The following is a 26,318-nucleotide window of genomic DNA, read 5'->3' on the forward strand; positions in this document are numbered from 1 at the left end:
TTCACTGATGTGGCCTGGGTTCAATCCCTGGTGGGGAAGCTAAGATCCCACAAACTGAACAGCACGGCCAAAATATTAATTTATTTTAAAAAATCAGTAACATAGTAGGTAGAAACCAAACTATATCAAATGCAAAGGACTAAATATTTCAATTAAAATACTAAGATTGTCATGTTGGGGACTTCCCTGCTGGTCCAGTGGTTAAGACTCTCAGCTCCCAATGCAGGGGACCCAGGTTCGATCCCTGGTCAGGGAACTAGATCCCACATGCATGAATAAATAAAATAAATAAATAAAATTGTCATGTTGGATTAAAAACCAAATCAGAGAAAACAAAACTATAATTAGTACAGGAGACACACGTTTTTTTAAAAAGACACAGAAAGGCCCAAAATTAAATAACATAGAGATACACTACAAAACTAACCAAAAAGAAACTGTATTAATATTAAAGTAGACTTTAAGCTAAAAGCATTATTAGAGATAAAGACATTTCTTAATGAGAAAGGGATCATTCTGCCAGTAAAATATCATGACTTCACCTATGAGTGTAGTGTGTGTGTGTGTTTCCAACAATATGACTTCAAAATCTTTACAGCAAATATAAACTAAAAAATAGACAATTTCACAATCATAAAGGGGAAACTTGGGACTTCCCTGGTTAAGAATCTGCCTTCTAACTCAGGGGACATGGGTTCAATCCCTGGTCCCTGGTAGATGAACTAAGATTCCACCTTGCATGGGACAACTAAGCCTTCACTCCACAACTAGAGAGAAGAAACCAAAATGTGATGCAGTCAAATAAATATTTTTTTAAAAGAGGGGGTAAATTTGCACACATCACCCATAATGGCTGTGAGAACAAATATCATCAGCACAATTGACAAACTTGACCTTTCAAGAAGAAAGAACAGTCTTGTCAACAAATGGTGCACCAGGTTGGCCCTCAGCTGGCATCTAGCTTTTGAAACTCTTCCTATGCACTGTGAGGTTGTATCTGCTGTGCTGGCATCATTTCAGTGAACACCTGCTTACCTTCTGGGAGCCTAGAATTTTGGTGGGCCACGTATGCCTACATGGTTTAGCCCCCAGTAAAGCCCCTGAACACTGTGCCCATGTTCCTGCATTCACTGCTGGAGGAAGACTCCACTCTGTGTGGCCCCTTCAGAGGGAGCTTCATGGTTTCCTCTAGACTCTGATCTGTCTTTTCTCCTTACAGATGCAGCTGCATACCTCTTCTGTGTTGCTGAAACAAATCAACAAATCTTAGCTGTGAGTATGAGCATACGCTTCATCTTGTGAATTCTTCTATTGGCACATTGAATGTGTGGATGGTCATGGGACCAAGACGAGTGTATTGGAAGTGCTTACACAAACAGCATCACAACTGTTCCCCAAAATGTATATTAAGAGTTTACAATAAAATACTGTACACACTGCTCATAGTGTTATTTTGCACTAAAAAGATTTCAACAAAAGCAAGCAAAAGATATGAGGAAAGCATAGCTCAGAACTTGGACACATGACAGCATAATAAAAACAACTTCCTCCTGGGGTGAGAAAGGCATGCCCCTCCCTCTGCAACCACAGAACCTAAGAGAGTGCTGAAAGTAAGTTTTTAAATAAATATCCTATTATATGAAAATGCCTTCAACTGCTAGAACTTTTAGGTGAATATTCCCTCTTCCTATTAATATAAAACCACATTCTTACATAATGAGAGCAGAAATTTAAATGTAACATGATACAAATAAGTGATAGAACACTATTTTAGGTTATCACCCAGACACTATTGCATCACAAATTATTTCTAGAACCAAAAATGTCAGCTGTCCACAAATTTTCTACTAATTTCTACTACAAAATTATTACTACTACAAAATTATTACTATTAATGAAAAAATTCCTGGTCAAAGTGTATCAATATGAAGTTTAGGAGTTTGCAGATCTCAGTACAAAAAAAAATTTTTAGAAATGACTAGTTATGGGCTTCCTTAGTGGCTCAGATGGTAAGGAATCTGCCTGCAATGCAGGAGAGCTGTGTTCTATCCCTGGGTCAGGAAGATCCCCTAGAGAAGGGAACAGCAATGCACTCCAGTATTCTTACCTAGAGAACCCATGGACAGAGGAGCCTCATGGGCTACAGTCCGTAAGGTCGCAGAGTCACACATGACTGAGAGACTAAGCAGCAGCAGCAGCAGCAGCAATCTACACATAGGAATTTCTATTAGTGAAATCAAATGAATCTCTACCTGCTATCTTGTCTGTACAACACAACTGTCAGAGCAGTCAGAGAAGTACTATAAAAAAATGAGAACTGTCACAAATAATCGGCATCACATTTTAGGGCCATTAAACTGCAATTAAACTTCTGCTTTAAGAAAAATTTTTGGAAGTCATAGTTAACAGTTGATAGAGTGATGGAAATAAACTTTTAAAATCTGGATTTGTCATTATTTTATTATATTAATAGTCACTTCAATAGCTTCACCAAGAATCTCTCTTAATCCAAGGAGAAAATAAATTTCCCTAATCTTCCCACATTAAAAATACACAACTGTGACAGAGCAGGATTCTGTAAAACATCAATGACTGAATCATGTACAAAGCAGGTCATTGTGATAAAACAATAAAGGAAATGAAAAACTACATATGGTCATGTTTTTATCATTTTTTAAAAAGTTACTCTTTTGAATACTAACTCAGCACAAGTTACGCTTGTGCAGTTTGTTTCTCACCTAACCCATTTTGATTCTTTTGAAATTGACTAAGTAACTTTAAAAATTCCCCTAACAGAATTCATGGAGGGGTAGCAAAAATGAATAATCATATATGGTTCACACAGGCATGTGTAAAGCTTGTTCAGGAATCGTATGCTTTTGAGATAGTTGGGGGATAAGGGTTAGGTTATCCTGCATAGCCTGATAAATATACAATAAATCATGGATTTATTGTATATGGCAGTTGTCAGTGTCCAGAATCCAATTTCAATACGGTTTCTAACTGTCTCAAAGCACTGAGGACCTTAAAAGGTGGGATTCAAAAGACTACCCATTTTCCTCATTCCCAAGAAGTCCTTAAATTAATGGCTAATCTATGGAAGAAGGTCCTTGTCTTCAGATTTAGTTAGGTACTAATGTACTCTTTTTTAGAATTAAACACATCAATAAACCCAAAATAGTGATCTGACTGATCATTATGCTGCTTCTGACTTTTAATTAATGATGAGAATCTGTGCTCACTCAAGAGAGTGGCTGTACATTTCATATGTAAGCAAAGGCAAACAAGAGTTAGGCAAGCTTCAAAACTTTAATACAGAAAAAAAGACACTTCCAAAAATAAATGTCACACAAATAAAAGGTTTTTAAAAAGTGAAAGATTTCATGGAACAAAACCCTTTATTATCAAAATATACTAAATACTTAAATCTAATGATGTTGAGGGTTCAAATTCTGGGCCAGTGTAGCTTATAATAACATAGTAAAGTAGTGTTTTTCATGATAAGGCTGTTTTAAGACATCACTTAATATAGTTACTTTTTAAACGTATATTTTCTTAAACATCCATTTCACAATTCATTTATTTATTTTACATTCATTTGTAAAACACATTTGCTAACACTGGGTTATTTTGTGCTTAATAATAATGAACCATGGTAAAATACTTCAGTGATTTAAAATCTTTGCTAATGACTATACCCATTACAGATTTTTTGGATACTTATACAGCTACTGCAATAATCAGAAGACCTACAATTCTTCTTAAAAATGGCACTCAAGTTTGGTAAACATGCTAATAATTAGAGATGTATTTTTTTTCTAAGTTAGATCATCAGGATTTTCTAGTTTTTTTTTTTTTTAATCTGCAAAGATAATCTGCTCATTTAAGTCACTTTAAACTGACAAATTATAAAACAGAGGAAAGGTGTCATTTTAGAATTTTCTTTATAATTTCTATGGTTAAAACATGGATGTCCTCTTTCAAACTGTGATAGCACTAAAATTCTGTTTTTGAAATTCTAGATTTTAAAATGTTAAGAAATACAATGCTAGTTACATCTAGAGGGGTATTTTAATGAATTAACCTAATTACTCTTTAAGTCTATAAAGACTTTTTCTTCAATGTGGGTGACACTGCCTTATATTCATCTCAGTACTCTAGAAAATAATTCATTTTATATGTGATCCAAGACAAACTCCGACATATTCTAAATTCTATTCTATAACAAAGAACTAATGTATATCATCCTTTAGATTGACAATTTAGTAGACAGATACAAATCTAAAGCAAAATTTATATAATTAATGGTGCTTAAGTTGGACACAACTGAGAGACTAAGCACGCACTCAATACCAAGTACAACAGACTTCATCCTTACAATTTGGAATTAATTTTCATGCAAAATTTTATATAGAGTATTGATCCTTACTTGTAGATAAGGCAAATTTTTATCTTTCAAAGTAATCAAGACAAATAGTAGAAAAAGCATTTTATTTAAATGGAAAAAGCTACATTAAGATCTGTAAAAGGTGTCAATATAATATTGCCTATACAGAAAAAAATTCAGATGTGAATAGCAACAAATAAAAGTTATACAGCTTTCTACTTAGCAGTGCAATTAATTCACATTGTAATAAAGTTAAGTCAAGTATAACAAAATCAAAACGTTTTACCATAATCGGTATACTGAGAATTACAGTGTAAAGATCATTTCAGGTTTAAGAAATCTGCAATCAATCTACAGAATACCCCAAGACAAGGGAGACAGTTAATTCATTTCATTATCAGATGTTGGGTTTTTTCAATACTGTTCACAGGAAAAAAGTAACAAGTTGACATACATGTAAATAGAATATATTTAGTCTATACAGTAAAAAAATACAAATTATAAAGTGAGCTAACAAAGAATGAAATCTGAATACAGATTTATAAAACTGACAACATCTTAGATAACACATACAGTATTTTTCATGTAAAAACATCTAGTTTCAGCAAAAAATAATTTGGTTGCTTTTCAGATGCATTGTAGATCTTGTAAGCTGAAAACGCAGACGTCCACGTATCTTAAAAACCATAATAAATGTCTTTCTCAATGCATACAAAATGATAAATGCTCTCATCACAGTCTCAAGAATATTTTTGGAAGTTTGTTTTGTCTTGCTTCAGAAATACATTTAAAATGGGTAAAAATCAGGATTTCATGGTACAATGAAACAGTAAACAGTGCTCAATTTACTGCTAATGTTGAAAAAAACCTAGATTTTACAGTACTCTGGTATATATGAAATTTTTTTTGATTTTACATTGCATATTTCTGAGTCCATTCTCTTGCGTGTCTGTTGTATCTGTAGATATACAAAAGGGATACAGTAAAAACATACAAATTAAATGTTTTAGAAGATCTGTCTATGTAAAACTGTCTAACTTTTTACATTTAATCACAATAATCATACATATACCAATTATTGGGTCAATGTGACTTTGGTTCATACATAAATAAAACAGAAAACATAAGGGATTTCTTAAACTAATAGATCTCTTTACAACCTATATGAAAATGTACCTAAGTTATAAATAACAAAATAAAGAAATCAATTTCTAATACAAATCCATAAAAGCCAACCCTGAATGGCCATTATCTGTAAAATGCGTATGAATCAATGGTACCAGCAAGATGTAGGTCAGTTTAGGGGTAATTAGGGATAACTTCTCTTCCTGGAGAAAGTAAGGAATATGATATTCAGTAGTTTCCAATTACCAACTTCTTAAGTTTTAGATTTACTACTTAGAATTATATATAGCTTGACAGTTACTATCAAAAAACATGCATATTATGCAAAGGCAAAATAAGTACTATTAAACAGTAAAGGATGAAACAATAAGTGGGAAGGGGTGAGATTTTTTGTAAAAAGAGTAACAGTTTAAAAAGAAAGATTTACTCCTTTGGAAAGATAAACAACAAAAATACTAAGCGTAACTAAATGTACTTAAATACACTGATAATACTTATGTTTTGGCAGACTACATAGAAATGCATAGAAACCAATGTAAGCAAACACTTACTTTTCTTTGTCTGATTTATAGATTTGAGCAATATCTGGTACTAAGGGATCATCTGGATTAGGGTCACAAAGCAGAGAACATATGGACAATAAAACTAGATTTAAAAGAGAACACCATATTAGGTAATGAGTTTTCTACTTTATACAAAAGTACATATGTAAAAATAATTTTAATGAATACACAATAAACTTACAAAGAAAAAAAGCAAAATGAACACATTAAATTACATTTGAGATTAAAACATACAGACTCCAAATACACAGTTGGAAAATATTAGTGTAGCATCTTAACCTCAGATGTTTCTTAGAGATACTTTTTTACTTTAACAAGAAAACTGTCCACTTTTTATTCTATTTTAATGCAAAAAATCTGTGTTCTAATCAATTCAAGGTAAAACAATCAAATTATAGTTAATAGTTCAAACTATTTTGGGAGACTGAGCTCATGCACTTTTTATTTGAGCTTAGAGCTAAAGAGGGAAGATTTGTAAATTATTTTCAATGAAATTTTTTATTACATGTACAGTATTTGTATCAAATGCATTTAAAAATAATATGCACAGCTATCATTACATAACTTGTATATTTTACAATGTAAATTAAAATTGAAAAAATATAGTAGTTGTTTCTTGCCATGTTGAATCCAAATACTAATGCAAATAGCTATATTTTAAAAAGCAAAAACAAACCAACAAAAAAACTAAGTATCTGAAAAAGTAGGGATCAAGGACTCTGGTTCCTCATTGTCTGCTTCCATGCCACCACTTCCAAGGGGATACATGGAGTCTTTGGAACAATCTTCCATCTTCACCTTCCTCTACTATGTTCATTTATCTTTTTCTACTGTTACACATCCAAAGGTGAATTTATAAGGCAGAGGTGATCCTTAAATGACCTGGAAAGGGGGCGATAAGGGCTAAGAAAAACTAACATTTCATTCTTCTTTTATCTTCCATCTACCCAAAGAAAATTTAAGTCTGTATATTAAACAAACAGGGTAAATTATCTGGGCTCATGTCTCCAGAAAGTTTCCAAACTTAACTCATGATAAAAAGTGAAATAAAACATTTAAAATATTAAAAAGTGAAAAATGAACACATATAAGGAAAATACATGCTACTTTATAAACTAAGCAAGAAGGAGGTTCCTCATCTCCTCCCTCCTGCTACCAAGAGCCCTGTACCCTGATTTCACTATTATGCATACAAAACAAATGTTTTAAGGGAAAAGGTAAATATAGTTAACGTTCATTTGAGGCCACAGGATTGGAAAAGGTAAGTTTTCATTCCAATCCCAAAGAAAGGCAATGCCAAAGAATGCTTAAACTACCACACAATTGCACTCATCTCACACGCTAGTAAAGTAATGCTCAAAATTCTCCAAGCCGGGCTTCAGTAATATGTGAACCGTGAACTTCCAGATGTTCAAGATGGATTTTGAAAAGGCAGAAGAACCACAGATAAATTGCCAACATCCACTGGATCATCAAAAAAGCAAGAGAGTTCCAGAAAAACATCTATTTCTCTTTATTGACTATGCCAAAGCTTTTGATTGTGTGGATCACAATAAACTGGAAAATTCTGAAAGAGATGGGAATACCAGACCACTTGACCTGCCTCTTGAGAAATCTATATGCAGGGCAGGAAGCAACAGTTAGAATTGGACATGGAACAACAGACTGGTTCCAAATAGGAAAAGGAGTACATCAAGGCTGTATATTGTCACCCTGCTTATTTAACTTATATGCAGAGTACATCATGAGAAACGCTGGACTGGATGAAACACAAGCTGGAATCAAGATTATGGGAGAAATATCAATAACCTCAGATATGCAGATGACACCACCCATATGGCAGAAAGTGAAGAGGAACTAAAAAGCCTCTTGATGAAAGTGAAAGAGGAGAATGAAAAAGTTGGCTTAAAGCTCAACATTCAGAAAACTAAGATCATGGCATCTGGTCCCATCACTTCATGGCAAACAGATGGGAAACAGTGGCTGACTATTTTTGGGGGCTCCAAAATCACTGCAGTTGGTCACTGCAGCTATGAAATTAAAAGACGCTTACTCCTTGGAAGAAAAGTTATGATCAACCTAGACAGCATATTAAAAAGCAGAGACATTATTTTGTCAACAAAGGTCCGTCTAGTCAAGGTTATGGTTTTTCCAGTAGTCATCTATGGCAGTTGGACTATAAAGAAAGCTGAGTGCAGAATTGATGCTTTTGAATTGTGGTGTTGGAGAAGACTCTTGAGAGTCCCTTGGACTGCAGGGAGATCCAACCAGTCCATCCTAAAGGAGATCAGTCCTGAGTGTTCACTGGAAGGACTGATGTTGAAGCTGAAACTCCAATACTTTGGCCACCTGATGCAAAGAGCTGACTCACTGGAAAAGACACTAATGCTGGGAAAGACTGAAGGCAGGAGGAGAAGGGGACAACAGAGGATGAGATGGTTGGACGGCATCACCAACTCAATGGACATGAGTTTGGGTAAACTCCGGGAGTTGGTGATGGACAGGGAGGCCTGGCATGCTGCAGTCCATGGGGTCGCAAAGAGTCGGACATGACTGAGCGACTGAACTGAACTGAGTGCTTTACTATGTGCTAGTTGCATAGTGACCATATGTGGTAATACTATTATAATTTCTTATTTGACATATGAGGAAACTAAGGTTACGTGAAACTGTTCTTAAAGGACAGCTTCTAAGCTAACTAATGAGAATCGACTGTACAGCACAGGGAATTCTACTCAATGCTCTACGGTGACCTAAATGAGAAGGCAATCCAAAAAATAGGGGATACATATATATGTAAAGTTGATTCACTTTGCTGTACAGCAGAAACTAACACAATATTGTAAAGCAAATATACTCCAACAATTTTTTTTAAGTTTCTAGAAGTTGACAAAATGAATTGTTTTTTATAAAAAGCTACCAATATCAGAAGGTAAGTATTTAACACCTGACAGTCTGCACTTTCTCTTGTAATTATTTAGCTGCATAGTTCAGTCAGTTCAGTCGCACAGTTGTGTCCAACCCTTTGCCACTCCATGGACTGCAGCACACCAGGCTTCTCTGTCCTTTACCAACTCCTGGAGCTTGCTCAAACTCACGTCCATTGAGTCGGTGATGCCATCCAACCATCTGATCCTCTGTCATCCCCTTCTCCTCCTGCATAAGCTAACTGAATTTCATTTTGTGATACTATTCCAGGAAAGTTTATTAATCTGAATAACTTTATGACAGTTATCTTTCCTATATCTAGTATGTAACAGTTATGTGAAAGATTTTTTTAAAAACACTAGCATCTACACAAACATTTTATAGGGACATTTTAGGTCAGAAAAAATGCCATTCACAAATAACTAACTCATCTGAAGGGCTGTTACTTGTCTAATACTTGAAATAATCATGGCTGTAGACACTGCTTCCTATAAAGCTTATCAAGTTTTACACAAGTTATGTAATCAGGTAGCATTTATTTAAATTTTTTTTAATGATCATCAATTCTTCCTCTAAATTCTTCAAGAGAAATAGTTTCCTTAAATTTTATAAAAAGGGAAAACTACCAAGTTACTTTGAGGGGCAGATGTTTCTATATCAAAATAGTAACTCAGGCTCTCTTCTGTTAGAGACAAGACAAGAGGGTGGCAAAGCAAACAGCACTAGTGAATGAAACAAACAGCTTCAGATGCCCTATATACACATCTCAAAGAATAATGCTATGTAACTGTGAAAGTTGAGAATCTGTATGGAGTATTTATCAGTCCTTACAATGATGCTATTGATTGCCTAAAGTTTAGACTAACATGCTATACATACTGCATTATTCTAAAGTGTAAATATGTCTTTCTTTTTTTTTTTTTTTTGGCCATACCATGAGACTTGTTCCCAGATCAGAGATTGAACCTGGGGCCCTTGGCAGTGAAAGTCTAGAGTCCTACCCATTGGACTGCAAGCAAATTCCTGTCTTTTTAAATCATTTATTTTATCTGCCTAGTTTGCCATTACTTCTTAGATGAAGTAAAAGAGAGGTAAAGCTTTATTATGTCAATAAATAATTCCATTTAGTGAACAGGACAACTGGTCCTAAAATCTTATTTTTACTTCTGTGTGTGCATCTCTTTCTGTGTCCCTGTCTGTTTTTAAAGATAAAGCCCAAACTAAAGGAATGAAATGTCAACAGGCTTATCCCCAAATTTCTAGTTCTACCGTTTTAAATTTCTCTCATTTCATCATTTAGATCAGCCCATCAACACCCCTAAGCATAAGTAATACAAAAGCTATGAAAGGAAAGCAAAAGCAAAGCAGAAGAAAACAGTCGATTGGTTTTTTGTTTCAAACTTAGGTCCCTAAGACCTTTTTGCTGTATTTTTTCTGTCTCACTGTTATTAACTGTTTTAAATCTGATAAATGAAATTACCTTTTGACACAGTCAGAGCTGGTGACCATTGTGACCTCAGGATATCAAGACAAATACTTCCATTACTGTTTATGTTTGGATGGTAAATTTTTGTTGTGAAAGCAATCTAAACATAAAACAAAAAAAATTGTTGATAATCCATGAACTATGAAAGCAAACAGAACCAATTTGCTCTAAGGTAAAATGTCCTCAATTTCATATGACCTTAGAGGAGAAATGTATTCAACACAAACTAGATGAGCATCTACTTTATCCGAATGTAGCTTTAGCTACTGATAATACGAAAGCAAATAAATTCAGTTTCCTGTTCTTCCTAACACCAAGCAATTGAGAAGTATTTTAGAAATTGTAATAAATAGCTGGTATGACTAGTTGAGTAGCACCTGAGATAATTAACCATGGCTTTCATCACCCCTCAAAGCGACCCTTTCCTTAATTTAATGATCAATTGACACCTGAGTCTAGAAATAGAATGCTGACCCTATTCTGGAGGAAAGTTAAGGGGTCCCAGCTTATTACCTGTGCTAAGAAAGCTACCAAGAATTCCAATCTTTCACAAGAATTGTTGTATCATTTCATATATAATCAGATGTTTTTAAAAATCTAAGGTAATTATCTCATGAGTGATAGAATTTGTTAATGATTCGCTCCCTCACTGACACCCCATCATTTGTTGGTTTCCTTTTTAGAGCTAAGCTAAATTTAATAATAATGTGTTTTAACCTTTCCTATTTTTGTGCTTAGTTGCTCAGTTGTGTCCAATTCTTTGTGACCCTATGAACTGCAGCTCTTCAGGCTTCTTTGTCTCTGGGGATTCTCTAGGCAAAAATACTTGAGTGGGTTCCTATACCCTCCTCTAGGGGATCTTCCCAACCCAGGGATCAAACCCAGGTCTCCTACATTGCAGGTGGATTCTTTACCACAGAGCCACCAGGGAAGCCCAAGAATACTGGAGTGGGTAGCCTATCCATTCTCCAGGGGAACTTCCCAGCCCAGGAAGCAAACCGGGGTCTCTTGTATTGCAGGCAGAGTCTTTACCAGCTTAGCTAGCTACCGAAGCCCTTAATCTTTCCTATACTAAATATAATAAAAGGACTGTATCTTATTTATTATATTTTGTATTCCCCGGTGCAACAGAATATGGTAGGTGCTCAATAAATGTTGGTTGAATACTTAAAAATTGAGAAAGAAGGATCAGCCTTGGAAAGAAAATCCCCGGAATGGAAAAATCTAATTCTTGACCATAAACACTTCCAAACTACACATATGTAATGAGGAAGGTAAGATAGGTTAGGGAAGCTAATTTCTAACCTAACAGATACTGCTTTTTGTTTACAGACATAGTAAAATATTTGATGAGGAAACATATTTTAGATTCAGTGGCTTTATGTAAAAGTTTGGACACGCCAACCCACCCACAGTCTTTTGACATCATGAAAATATCTCTGGATAGAAAGTAAATTCCCTGACATAGGGGTGACATCAATGATAAAATAAAAATACCTTTGGTGGTTTAAAAGGATAGTCTGTCGGAAAATGTACAGTGAGAAAGAAGACTCCACCTTGATATGCGCTATCAGGCTGAAATTACAAAATAATTACATCAGTGTCTGACTGCTGTATTTATTAGTAATCCAAGATGATTCCCTCCAAATATAATGGTTTGAAAAAAAAAATGTCATCCTTTTGTCTTAAGTTCAAATCATTTACCTTGAAAACAGGTTTCTCTTTGTAGGCATGAAGGAGGATTTTCCAGCAATCATGCCAAAATCATAGTTTAAAACAAAACAAAAATAGGACACACACAGTAGAGTGGTATGACTTGACCAAATAAACCTGTTTGTGAGTACCGGTTGTTAAAGATAAGTATACACACAAGACTTTGTGAGAAAAGAATGATGATTCGCAGCAGTAATCAATATCAAAGAAAAGGGTTGAGGCTAGTATATTTCTTCTTAATTATAAAACCTAGGTTTTCATGCTCCTTCCCTTAAAGGGGCAAGAATAGAGATAAATTGAAATGACCGATTTATGAAAAGAAAAGGCTAAGTGACACTATTACATAATTTAAACCTCAAATCTTCACTTAGTAACAGTTTACAAAATAATGTGGAAAATGCGAAAAAGCCACTAATGAAACTAGAGAAATTCAGTTTCATAGAATTATCAAATTAGGAATCAATTTTATAAGAGGAATTTAAATTTCGCCATATGCCTTTATAGCAATTAGGAAATACTTATGTTACAAGCAAGAAAAAAAAAAAGGATGATGTAAAAAAGGAGGAAAGGGGAAAAAAGTAGCAAAAATACCTTTAAATTCTATTTTAATTCATTTATTTTAATTAAATGTATCATGTTATACTCTGTCAACATGTTGGTAAGAACAGAAGGCTATCATTACTTCCTACTTAAGTTTCTACATAGATATTAGAGGACCATACTGTATAATTATTCTTACTATATACATTGTTTAATTCTAGTTTAGCAAAAATTATAAGGAATATAGAAAATATAAGTTAATTACAATCAACAGATATGATCTTCTTACTCAATTATACTATACAGTGGCATATTTACATTACTAAAATAAAGGGGGGTATGAGTAACATAAATTGCTACATGTGATTCACCTGCGAAATATTTGTGGAGGGCTATAATTCGTAAGGGTGAGAGGTGATGTTTTGAAAGTTCTTGGTAAGCAATGAAAAAAGATTCCTATCAAAGTAGTTAAATAAATATGATGCACTTCACCCTTTAAAAAAAGAACTTAATGTAACAATTTAGTGATTTTAAACATTTGCCCAGGACCCTTGCTCTGAAAATTCAGTAACTGGTGTATGTTTTAAAAGCTTAGCATAAGGCAATTATGATTAAAAACTCTATGGCTTCCTGGATAAAGCTCTTTCAAAGGAGGGAGGACAGAATGATGCTCATGGAAACATGTTACTAACATACTCTTGTCTAGAAGCAGACCTGAGGTGTCAGTGCCCATTCTCATACAATCAGATTTTTGCCCACAAAAAGAAAAGTCACAACTGCTTCTCAGGTGTAGAAAGAAATAAGCTTAACAAAGGCAATGAGTATAATGAGAAGCCAGTTACAGAACAGCAGGTGATTTTGAATTCAGGACAATGCAACAAGAGGCAAGCTCATGAGATGCCAACAGAGCCACTGCAAAATTGTATCTGATCTCTCACACAGTGATGAAACACTGCAGTGAAACTTACTGCTTGTTACTTGTAGGAATTCCATTATTGGGTTAATTAGACTTATATCTAACCTACTAAAACGTTGAGAGTAACTACACTTAGTTCCAAACAACTTTCTGTATTTAAAGAAAGATAAAGCAAACACGAAGCCTGGTTGCAAACTATGCATAATGATCAGGGATTTGGTAAAGCACTGTAAATGTGTTCCAAGCAAGTATTTGCCACCAGAGCACTAGAAAATCATCATAAATCCTTTACTCATATTTTGCTTTCTGAGTGACTCAGAGTACAAGAAAATTCAACCCTAGCCACAAACATCTGATCAAAGATGAAATGGTAAGAATGAAGGATGGTTGAAGGGATTAATTTCACATATATGAATCATACTTACAGGCCCCATAATAGTTGCTTGCCAGTGGAACACTGAAACAAACAAAGGAGTTTTGGAGTCATTAATAAGAGTTCAAACCTGTACTATTAATGGTAACAAAATCCGAGCAAGAGAGTAAAGCTTACAGTCATCTCCCACAGGTCCAGCCGAACAGTGAGCAGGTGGGTCACGTTGTAGATCACTTAACTCCTGAAGCAAAGCAAAAATAGTTCAGATTAATTCTTTTCCAGTGAAACAAGTGCAATAATCCATGAAGACACAAACAATTCATTTAAATATCATTTTAGGCAGTTCTATTCAAAATATGGACACATAAAATGTACTACGTCACTGATGGATAGAAGAATATGGAATAAGATATTAAATTCCTTCATGAGACAGCTCCAAATTTAAAATAATTAAATGAATTAAAATACTGTTTTTCTTTAGCATCCCTAATACAAAATATTTTTGAGTATCTATTATATGCAGTGTAACTTAGAATTTTTTTTTCCCTCAAATCAATATTATACACCTAGTACTTATATAGGTACTAGGTGTATAATATAGATTTAAAAAAAAAAAACACACACAGATCCTACTTCAACCAGTTTATAATCTAATTTGGGAGAGTGAAGGCTCACGGACAGATGGATATTTAAGGAACAACATGAAGGTTAAATGGAAAGAAAGGAGAGCAGCTGGGCCATATCTTAAAGCCTAGCACATTGATTCATATGCTCTTTTCTGCTTTCAAGGAAGCAAAAGATCATGGAAATGGCACAGTTGTAGTTGGTCAGTCCTAGGCTGGCATTCCAGTCCTACCATAACTAACGCTATGACTGTGGGGAAGTAATTTACCTTCAGTTGGGAAGGAAATGACCACCACCAACTTTGAAAGGCATAAATTCAATATAAAAGACTGTAAATTAGGACTGAAGAACCTAATTTAGTTAGGCAATCAGTTAGGGGATGTCTTTGAGAAAGTGACATTTCAGCTTGAATCTAAAGGGATGAGTAGAAGTTAGTTTTGGGAGAACTGATACTGTCAGGCACAGCAGCATAAGATGAGGTTGAAAGAGCAGGCAGAGGCCAGGCAGAAAACTGAGAACAATATACATCATATTAAGGATTGGGGGCTTTATACCAAGTGCGTTGGGAGGGGTTTTAAGAAGTGGCATAATCTGATTTAAAAGATGGCTCTGACTATGTACTGAATGGATCAGAGATGGGAAAAAAGGGAAGCTACAAAATTAATTGCTACAGGCAATAATAGGGGCTTGGACTAGAGAAGAGGGAGATAAAAGAGGATGAATTTGGGATATTGTGAAAACACTACTTATGACAGGATTGATGATGAATTACGTGTATAGAGGAAGGAGAAAAGTCACAAATATACATGATGAAAACAAGCAGCAGCTAATATTTACTCAATGTTTTATCATCTTAATAATCCTGTCAGGTAGGTGTTATTATGCTTCCCATTTTACAAACAAAGAATAAAAGTGACATGGTTCACTATGTGCTCACAGAACTAGTATAGTGTGGAACTGGGATTCAGACCCTGCCAGTAGGCCTTCTACAGGTGTAGATACCAGTTACTGAGATGTGGGAATATACTAGATGATGTTGATCTGGAAAGTAGATATACCAAATCTGTGATCCCAGTGATATCAAAGAAAAATTTATTCAACATACAAGGCTAGAGCTTAAAAGAGGATGATACTAGAAATTAGAAAATCATTGTATATACTCTGTATTTGAAAACTGTGGGGATGATGTGAACAATTTCATGGGAACACACGTAAACAAATATTGCATTCATCAAATCTAAGATGCTGTCAATGGTAAATCACATCCTTATGTACCAATAATTAAGCAGAAATGTTGCTGATTAATTTTAAGACACATCAATTACAAGGCACATCCAGATTTTAGAAATGTTAAAATGAAAAAGATGGGCATCTTAGCATCATTGCAATGAGTTTAGTGCTCTAACAGAGACAAACAAGAAAGAGGATGTGGTAGGGAAAAGAATCTAATACATGATTAGATTTCCTAAGAACTTCTTTCTTTCCTAAGAATCTGATACATGAGCTAAGTAACCAAGCCAAGTGCAAACTCAGGTCTCCTTCCAAGTTTTCTAGTCCCTTCCAGTGTAACTCGGTACTTTCCTTTTTGTTTCTGTTGTTTCTTCCCCACAGCTTGTGCTGTGCTTCTCTTCCTAACAAGAATTAACTAACAGAGTTAGCAACTTCTTTGGTCCCAGTACAGTTCAACGATAAAGTGCAAGATGTCAGTGATAGTGTTAAAAAAGCAAGGCTTTGAAGTTTAAGTCCAAGTACCATCACTTATTTGCCACATGATCTTGGGCAAAATCTCTTTTTCCCTCTCCAAGTGCCTTGAGGAATCAGTTCCCCAACCAGGGATCAAACTTGGGGCCCCAAAAGTGGAAGCACAGAGTCCTTACCACTGGACCGCCAGGGAATTCCCCATAGCCTCATTTTAGAATGACCGCTTTATTTAACGATTTTCTAATTTGGACTTATAGGAGATTGCTTTTAAAAAGATTCATCATGTTGTGTTTTCTAAACATTAGTGTAAATGAATAAATGGAACTTCTTGGCCCTTATTTTAACTAGAAAACTAATTAAGTGAAAAATGACAGTGTCTTATGAAACTGAAACAGAATCACACACATAGCTGGAGGAGGGGTGGAATGGGAGGCTGGGGTTAGCAGATGTAAGCTTTTAAATATAGAATGGATAAACAACAAGGCCCTACTATATACCACAGAGAACTATATTCAATATTCCTATGATAAACCATAATGGAAAAGAAAATATACATAAGAATGTGTGTGAGTGTACATGTATATATACATGTATAACTGAAACACTTTGCTGCATAGCAGTAATTAACATTGTAAATCAACTATACTTTAATTTAAAAATAATTTTAAAAAGGAAAAGTCTCTAATTGAGATTTAAAAAACTGTTAATGATTTGCATGTATATATTTTACAGAGTAATGCATATGTGAGTAAATCATACAAAATTAACTTTACTAACAAAAAAACCCAAACCATATTTTACTTGGAATAGCCTTGAATAGCATTCAAATTTCAAATGTCAGACTGTTCTTTCAAATCCCTTCAAAATAGTATAGAAAAATACTCGTTATCACGTTCTTAAATTTTTGTGCCCTGATTCTACCTCCTGCTGGAAGTTAGAGCTAAGGATGAGAAAGATAAAATCTAATAAGAGAACTCCTGCAAAAGCCAGGTTCTTAAGTTGTCTATTTAAAGCTGACATTATAGGAAAGCTCACTTATTATAGAAAAGAGGCAGCTGATGGTACATCAAACATTCTTAATAGTCACATCAATCATTAGTTACTACTAAAAATGACACAAGTGCTTTGGTGAGATTTACACATTCTAGAATTTTTAGGAGGGTCTTGAGAGTCCCTTAGACTTCAAGGAGATCCAACCAGTCCATCCTAAAGGAGATCAGTCCTGGGTGTTCATTGGAAGGACTGATATTGAAGCTGAAACTCCAATACTTTGGCCACCTGATGTGAAGACTTGACTCATTTGAAAAGACCCTGATGCTGGGAAAGATTGAGGACAGGAGGAGGAGAAGGGGATGACAGAGTATGAGATGGTTGGATGGCATCACTGACTCAACGGACATAAGTTTGGGTAGGCTCCAGGAGTTGGTGATGGACAGGGAGGCCTGGCATGCTACAATTCACGGGGTTGCAAAGAGTCGGACATGACTGAGCGACTGAACTGAACTGAACTGAAATTTCTAATGTTCTATCCCTTTATCAAAATATGTATCTGGTAGCTAACAAACACATGAAAAGATGTTCAACATCACTCATTATCAGAGAAATGCAAATCAAAACCACAATGAGGTACCGTTTCATGCCAGTCAGAATGGCTGTGATCCAAAAGTCTATAAGCAATAAATGCTGGAGAGGGCGTGGAGAAAAGGAACCCTCATACTGTTGGTGGGAATGCAAACTAGTACAGCCACTATGGAGAACAGTGTGCAGATTGCTTAGAACACTGAAAATAGAACTGCCTTATGACCCAGCAATCCCACTACTGGGCATACACACCGAGGAAACCAGAATTGAAAGAGACACGTGTACCCCAGTGTTCATCGCAGTACTGTTTACAATAGCCAGGACATGGAAGCAACCTAGATGTCCATCAGCAGATGAATGGATAAGAAAGCTGTGGTACATATACACAATGGAGTATTACTCAGCCATTTAAAAGAATACATTTGAATCAGTTCTAATGAGGTGGATGAAACCGGAGCCTACTATACAGAGTGAAGTAAGCCAGAAAGAAAAACACCAATATAGTATACTAATGCATATATATGGAATTTAGAAAGATGGTAACGATAACCCTGTATGCGAAACAGCAAAAGAGATACAGATGTATAGAACAGTCTGTTGGACTCTGTGGGAGAGGGAGAGGGTGGGATGATTTGGGAGAATGGCATTGAAACATGTATAACATCATGTATGAAACAAATCACCAGTCCAGGTTTGATGCAGGATACAGGATGCTTGGGGCTGGTGCACTGGGATGACCCAGAGGGATGGTACAGGGAGGGAGGTGGGAAGGGGGTTCAGGATGGGGAACACGTACACCCATGGCAGATTCATGCTGATATATGGCAAAGCCAATACAATATTGTAATTAACCTCCAATTGAAATAAATTTATATTAAAAAAAATATGTATCTGGAAATATGTCCTGTTACACTGTTTGGAAATAAGTGACTGAATCTATGGTATATATGCACAGACAGAGTGACCCACAAAAAACACAATATATACCCTCCCCTGCCTGCAAAAAGACAGACCTCATATTTGGAAAAGGAAAAATTCTGAGATATCCTAGGGAGGTAAAAATATAAAACAAAATACTATAACTTGACATATCAAAACTGTACCTTTTTGCTCTAAGTCTGTTCAGAAGCCAGTGTACTTTTAAACACAAAAAATCAAAGACTACTTATACTTCTCCCTTTTGATTTAATTTACTCAAAGTTTTCCAGAAACTGCCCTGTTACCTGATTTATGCTTTCTCTACCATAACTGGAATTCTTATGTATCTACTTCAAGCATCACAGCCACATATGGAGTATTAAAAATAATTTAATGATTCTTATTTTAAAAAGCAATGCCAGGGTCAGTAATCTCTTCCTTTGCTCTTCTCTCCACTCTTTAAGAATTAATACTGAGCTACCGTCTTGTGAATTACACAAGCTGCTCAAGTCCATAAGATCCCCATAAGACCCAATGTATTCCATGCTGATCAAAAGCAAAAGATCTCAAAGACAAAGCATTCAGAATCATTCATTTTAATTATTGTGTGTGTATGTATACAAAAGCAAAACAAAGCAAAATAATGCTTTGTAGGGAAAAATAAGATAAAGCAATGTATAAACTGTGAGACACCCATAAGGTTATTACCCAAATCAAACCACTATCACCCTATTAGAATTATGACTTTGGCAGGAAAGCATGTCACTTGCTGTTGGAGGGAGTATAAGCTGAGATTTATTTCCCTGGTGGTCCAGTGGTGAAGAATACGCCTTGCCATGCAGGGAACATGAGTTCAATCCCTCGTTGGGGAACTGAGATCCCATGTGTGGAGCAACTAAGCCCACATGCCTCAAGGAAAGATCCCAAATGACTTGAGCACTGCAACTAAGACCTGATGCAGCCAAATAAATAAATGTTTAAAAAAAAAAAAAAAGAATGAGAGGACTTCCCTGGTGGTCCAGTGGTTAAGGCTCTGTGCTTTCACTGAAAAGGGTATAGGTTCAAATCCTGGCCAGGGAACTAAGATCCCACATACTACAGAGCCAAGAAAAAAAGAATGAGATATGTATGATGCATGTTGACATCAAACAATGTTGTGTGAAAATAAAACAGTTTTTGAGTGAAAAATATATGTGGCAGAAGTATGCCCAAAAGATCCCATAATACTATACATGCATAGAAAATAAACTAGAAGAATACACACCAAGCTCTTAATAGTAGTTATCTCTAGGGGTGGGTTGTCACCTTTTATTCTTTTTACATTGTTCTAAATTTTCACAATAATTTTTCAATTTTTTTTTTAATTTTAAAGACAACTGCTTTACAATGTTGTGTTGGTTTCTGCCATACAACATGAATCAGTCATAATTTTATATATATATATATAAAATTTTACATATACATCCCCTCCCTCTTGAGCCTCCCCTCCCACCCTCCCTAATTTTTCAACTTTTTAGAGGAAAAAAATGCTGTTTTTCTCAGCTTCTTGTGCATTTTAAGAGAGATTAAATGACACTTTTCTCCCCCACTACATATAAGCATCTTCTTTTTAAGATCACTTTAACTTATTTATTTTTGGTTGCCCTGGGTCTTCGGTGCTGTGCACCAGCTTTCTCTAATTGTGGTGAGGCAGGGCTACTCTGTTGAGATGCGTGGGCTTCTCACTGCACTGGTTTTTCTTGTCATGGAGCACAGGCTCTAGGCACACAGGGTTCAGTAGTTGCAACATGCGGGCTCAGTAGTTGTGGTGCATGGGTTTAGATGCCCTCTTCCTGGATCAGGGACCAAACTGTGTCCCCTGCATTGTCAGGCAGATTCTTATTCACTGTGCCACAAGGGAAGTCCTTCTGTCATTTATTTTTAATTAAAAATTTTTACAAGACAAGGAAAGGCTGAGGAACTGTCACAGATTGAAGCGCGTGCGCACACACACAAACACACACACACAAAGGGGATACAACCACTAAATCTGGGATCCCAGACTGGATCCTTGGACAGGAAAGGATCCCAGACTGGATCCTTGGACAGGAAAACAATAGTGAAAAACTGAATGGTAAAATCTGAATTAGGTCAGTGGCTTAGTTTACAATATTGTATCAATGTTCCTTTCCTTATTTTGATAACTGTACTATAATTGAAGTGAAAGTCGCTCAGTCGTGTCCAACTCTTTGCGACCCCATGAACTATACTGTCCACGGAATTCTCCAAGCCAGAATACTCGAGTGGGTAGCCTTTCCCTTCTCCAGGGGATCTTCCCAACCCAGGGATCAAACTGGGGCCTCCTGCATTGCAGGCAGATTCTTTACCAAATGAGCTATATCTATGGTTATGTAAATTGTAAGTAATAGGGGAAATTAAGTGAAGGATTTATGAGAACTTTCTGTACTAATTTGGCAAATTTTCTATATGACTAAATTATTTCAGAATAAAAAATAATGAAAAATATTTTTTACATATTCTAAAATTTAATTCACAATTTTCCTTCCCAAGCTTCCTTCTTTTTATGTGTTCCCTTTATTTATTAATGGAATTATTAGTCTCCTAGTCACCAGGCTCATTTTGACTCCCCTTTTTCTTGTTCACCTCGTCAGACAAACAAAATAATATATTCTACCCCAATACCTATTTGTTGTTGTTGTGTAATCACTAAGTTGTGGCTGACTCTTTTGTGACCCTATGGACTATAGCCTGCCAGCCTTCTCTGTCTGTGGGATTTCCCAGGCAAGAATACTGAAGTAGGTTGCCATTTCCTTCTCCAGGGGATCTTTCTGACCCAAGGATTGAACCCTGCTTGCCAGACAGAGTCTTTACCACTGAGCCACCTAGGAAGTCCCCAGTAAACTATTACCTCAAAAACCTATTACAATTCAACTATAATTGCTTCCCAATACTCTACCAATTACTTGCATAACAATCTTCTAAAAGCACAGTTTGATTTATTTCATTTTTCTGTTTAGAAAATGTCAGTGGCTCCCTATTACTTATTAAAAACCAAATTCAACCAATGAAGGTCTTTTCATTTTCTAGTCCTAACCCTACTCTTTCAATAGGGCTCCCATTCACAAACATGTCCAATAATTCTCCAAAGAATGCCCTTGGGCTTTCTAAAACACGTTGGGGAGATCTGTGAAGTCAAAATTAATTTCATAATAAGACTAAAAGATTTGTATTTTTCACTCTCAATTATCTCATGGGTATACAGTAGAATTTTCCAGGTTAAAGATAAGTAATACTGTGACAGACTGAATGCATGAGATGTGAGAATTCAACTATCATTTATAAGCCGGACTATAATGAGGTTTGAACATGTATAAAACAGTGGCACTTTATTTTTGTTGTTGCTGTTTTGGAATATATAGTTGTTTTTAATAAAAATGTTATTTATGTTAATACATATTGTTCAGTTCAGTTCAGTCGCTCAGTCATGTCTGACTCTTCGTGACCCCATGACCTGTAGCACACCAGGCCTCCCTGTCCATCACCAACTCCCGGAGTTTACCCAAACTCATGTTCATTGAGTTGGTGATGCCATCTGACCATCTCATCTTCTGTTGTCCCCTTCTCCTCCTGCCTTCAATCTTTCCCAGCATCAGGGTCTTTTCAATTGAGTCAGCTCTTCACATCAGGTGGCCAAAGTATTGGAGTTTCAACTTCAACATCAGTCCTTCCAGTGGACACCCAGGACTGATTTCCTTAGGATGGACTGGTTGGATCTCCTTGCCATCCAAGGGACTCTCAAGAGTCTTCTCCAACACCACAGTTCAAAAGCATCAATTCTTCGGCGCTCAGCTTTCTTTATGGTCCAATTCTCACATCCATACATGACCACTGGAAAAAGCATAGCCTTGACTAGATGGACCTTTGTTGGCAAAGTAATGTCTCTGCTTTTTAATATGCTGTCTAGGTTGGTCATAACTTTCCTTCCAAGAAGTAAGCATCTTTTAATTTCATGGCTGCAATCACCATCTGCCGTGATTTCGGAGCCCCCCAAAATAAAGTCAGCCACTGTTTCCCCATCTATTTGCCATGAAGTGATGGGATCGGATGCCATGATCTTAGTTTTCTGAATGTTGAGCTTTAAGCCAACTTTTTCACTCTCCTCTTTCACTTTCATCAAGAGGCTCTTTAGTTCTTCTTCACTTTCTGCCATAAGGGTGATGTCATCTGTATACCTGAGGTTATTGATATTTCCCCTGGCAATCTTGATTCCAGCTTGTGCTTCCTCCAGTCCAGCGTTTCTCATGATGTACCCTGCATATAAGTTAAATAAGCAGGGTGACAGTATACAGTCTTGGCGTACTCCTTTTCCTATTAGGAACCAGTCTGTTGTTCCATGTCCAGTTCTAACTGTATGAGTTTATTGATATTTTTAAATTGCTAAATATTTTTATATTTCTGTTTTAATTTCCCATGTGGTAAATACTAATAGATACAGCCTATACAAACAAAAGCTCATTGAGGCACTCAATGCTTTTAATATAAGGGGCTCCTGAGACCAAAAATTTGAGAACCATATAGTCAGGTCTGGCCTGAGTACCTGAATGTTCGCTGAACATGGCTAAGTTTTCTGGCCTTCAAAATTTTCCCTCCCCTAAAACAACCTTCCGTCTATCTCCCTATGCCCAAATTTTACCCCTTCTTCTTAACAGTAACAGTGCTGTCTTCTCAATGGGCACTTTAAAAACAAGAGGTTTGGAGACAGATCTGGCCTTACTACTGACCCTTACTAGCTATGTGACCTTGGGCAACTCCCTTAACCCCTTGCTCAAAGGCCTCATATGAGGACATCACTGGAAGAACTATGCTGCTGCTGCTGCTGCTGCTGCTAAGTCGCTTCAGTTGTGTCCGACTCTGTGCGACTCCATAGACGGCAGCCCACCAGGCTCCCCTGTCCCTGGGATTCTCCAGGCAAGAACACTGGAGTGGGTTGCCACATTGAGAATTAAATGAAAACATGTAACTGAAGTAGTTTAATGCCTAGCATGTATAATAGAACCTCAAGAAATACTAATTTTCTCCTTTCCTCTCCTCTTCTACCAGAATATTATTTTAAAACTAGAAATTTTTTTGCATTTATTCATGATCTCCTCCACTATACTTAGCACAATGCCTTTCACATAATGTGCTTGATATTGTTTGAGGTAATACAGTTGAAGAAACAGTGTGATCAGAAGAGCATAAATCTCTCAAATTTCTATTTTTTCCAAAATGCAACTAACTAGATTTGACAACAGAATCAGAATCAATGCTCCCTTATGTAGATTGCCTATAATAAAAAAAAAAAAAATCTTAAAAACAGGTGTTAGAGAACAGTGCAGGTAACTTAAAAAGGCAGGGGCAGCCTTTTAAATAACATATAACAACATCTAGAAATGCATCTCTAAAGAATATTCATCATTACGGTATCAAAAACATATGCTGCCATGACAACTATTTTCAATTTACAGAATATATCATATTCTAGTGAAATGTCTAAAGCCACACAAAATTTTTGTTAGACATTTTTTGTTGTGGTTCTTCTGATTTGGAAGACCTCAAAAGTTTAAATATTCCATCCTTATTATTTATTTAAGATGCTGCTGACCTACTTTGAGAACATAGCTTTGGGCTGCCTTTCCAAGATGAGTTAGGGTTTTGTGCTGAGCTGACCTAGTCTCAAAGTTAAGCTGTCTGCCAGTCACCAGCGATCCTTGGTGGCAGAGATACCCACAGCAGAGCTACAGTCTGTGGCACCAACAGAGGTTTTTTTTCTTACTTGTACCAAGGAATGAAGTTCTGAGCCTAGCAGGAATGAAGCACTTCCATATCCTTCCTAATAGGGGTCATGATTTTGATTTTACATTCTCATCCCAACTCCACTCCCAATGTTTTCAAGATTTCTTTTAATGGTATAAGATTATGATGTTAATAAAAAAAAAATCCTCACAAGTCACTGGTCAGGCACATTTGCTGATGATTAAAACCGGGGCATGAAATTTGAGGAGAACTTATTTGTGGAGAAAAGTAACTTCATTAGATATAGCTTAAAAGATATATAAAAGAGGTCCTCTGGAACCTTACATGTCTCCAGGAAAATATATATAAGAGTAGCTACAGGCCTCAAGGGTCACCTCCGGAATGTGTCCATTAAAGTTTAGATCACTCAAGGGAGTCCTGGAAAGTTTCTCCTAGGACACAAAGTGTGATCTAGAAAGGAACTGGTATAAAATATCTTGTCTGACACAAACTATTTTCTAGATAAAAAATAAACTCAAATGTGAAACATTAAAAAAGTTATAAGAGCTAGTAAATTCTGAACAGCCACACGAATCACCTCAGAGTTTTGTTTTCTTTTTTCATTCCACTTCTTTAAAATTGTGGCACATCACAATACTTGAACACAAATAATGCTTATTTGTTAAAAATGTGGATTGCTGGCGCACAGAAAAAGGTAATAGTTTTTCTTTTTTAATTTGCCAGTTACTAAACACAGCACTCAGGGCTGCTGCGTTTTGTCCCATAGGCCATGTGCACCAACTCTAAGTGGCACCATTCACATAGATTTCAATGTGATTGGTGTTCCCCGGGGCTCTACAAAACTTCACTACAGAAAGCTGCACGTTTAAAAAATGGAAAGCATATCTTTTAAACCCAACTTAGGATATGATCTATTTTGAATAAACAAATAACACTTTTGATGTAGAAGCAAAAGGGATAGTGTTTGACATCTGAGTGGTACTACTAGCATTTACTTTACTTCAACAATGTACTGAAAATGGAAAGAAAATAGCAAGCTTGGAATTCAAAAATTAAAAGTGAAGACAGTGACATTTTAGTGGAGGGAAAAGGAAAGTTTTTTTTCTGATAAACGCTGCCAGGTCAACTTGAGGAAAAAATGTAGGGGAAAAAAAAAAGACTTGATCTCCTCCATTTCAAACTTATCAAAAAAAGCCAACCAATTCTAAATAGGTCATAGATTTAAATATGGAAGGTAAAGTAGTAGTACTTTAAAAAGAAAACATAGAATGTATTCATGGCCTTGGGGGAGACAGAGATTTCTTAAATAAGACACACAGAGCATTAACTATAAGAAAAAAAGAGAAAAACATGAACTTGATTAAAATAAACAACATCTATTTGTTCACAGAAAAGACACATTAAAAGTGTGAAAAGGTAAACCATGAAATAAAAGATACTTGTAATACATATATCTGACAAAAGGCTTGAATCCAGAATATGTTTAAAAAAATATATTCCTACAGATCAATTTTTCAAAGACAGACAAATAAGCACGTTACAAAAGAGAGTATCCAACTGGCCGACATGCACCAGCTTCATTTGTCATCGAGGAAATGCAAATTAAAACCAAAATATTATGTCACTATAACCCTCAAAGGATGGTGAAACTATAAGAAAAGTACAAA

General features: G+C 35.8%; 1 protein-coding gene across 3 annotated transcripts in view; it reads right to left on the reverse strand.

Moving 5' to 3' along the window:
• Positions 1 to 3,295: 3,295 nt before the first annotated feature.
• The window catches only part of UBE2D1 (ubiquitin conjugating enzyme E2 D1), a 37,698-nt gene continuing 14,675 nt past the window's right edge, over positions 3,296 to 26,318 (reverse strand). For all 3 annotated transcript variants that reach the window (XM_061402648.1, XM_061402647.1, XM_061402649.1), the window contains 6 exons: positions 14,209 to 14,272; positions 14,084 to 14,115; positions 11,987 to 12,064; positions 10,484 to 10,589; positions 6,064 to 6,157; positions 3,296 to 5,345 (listed from right to left, as the gene is read on the reverse strand). In XM_061402648.1, the coding sequence (XP_061258632.1) occupies positions 5,300 to 5,345; positions 6,064 to 6,157; positions 10,484 to 10,589; positions 11,987 to 12,064; positions 14,084 to 14,115; positions 14,209 to 14,272 (420 nt within the window). In that variant the 3' untranslated portion in view covers positions 3,296 to 5,299. The remainder of the gene's footprint in view (positions 5,346 to 6,063; positions 6,158 to 10,483; positions 10,590 to 11,986; positions 12,065 to 14,083; positions 14,116 to 14,208; positions 14,273 to 26,318) is intronic.

The sequence above is a fragment of the Bos javanicus genome, chromosome 26 (assembly GCF_032452875.1).
Source record: "Bos javanicus breed banteng chromosome 26, ARS-OSU_banteng_1.0, whole genome shotgun sequence".
Taxonomy (NCBI): Eukaryota; Metazoa; Chordata; class Mammalia; order Artiodactyla; family Bovidae; genus Bos; species Bos javanicus.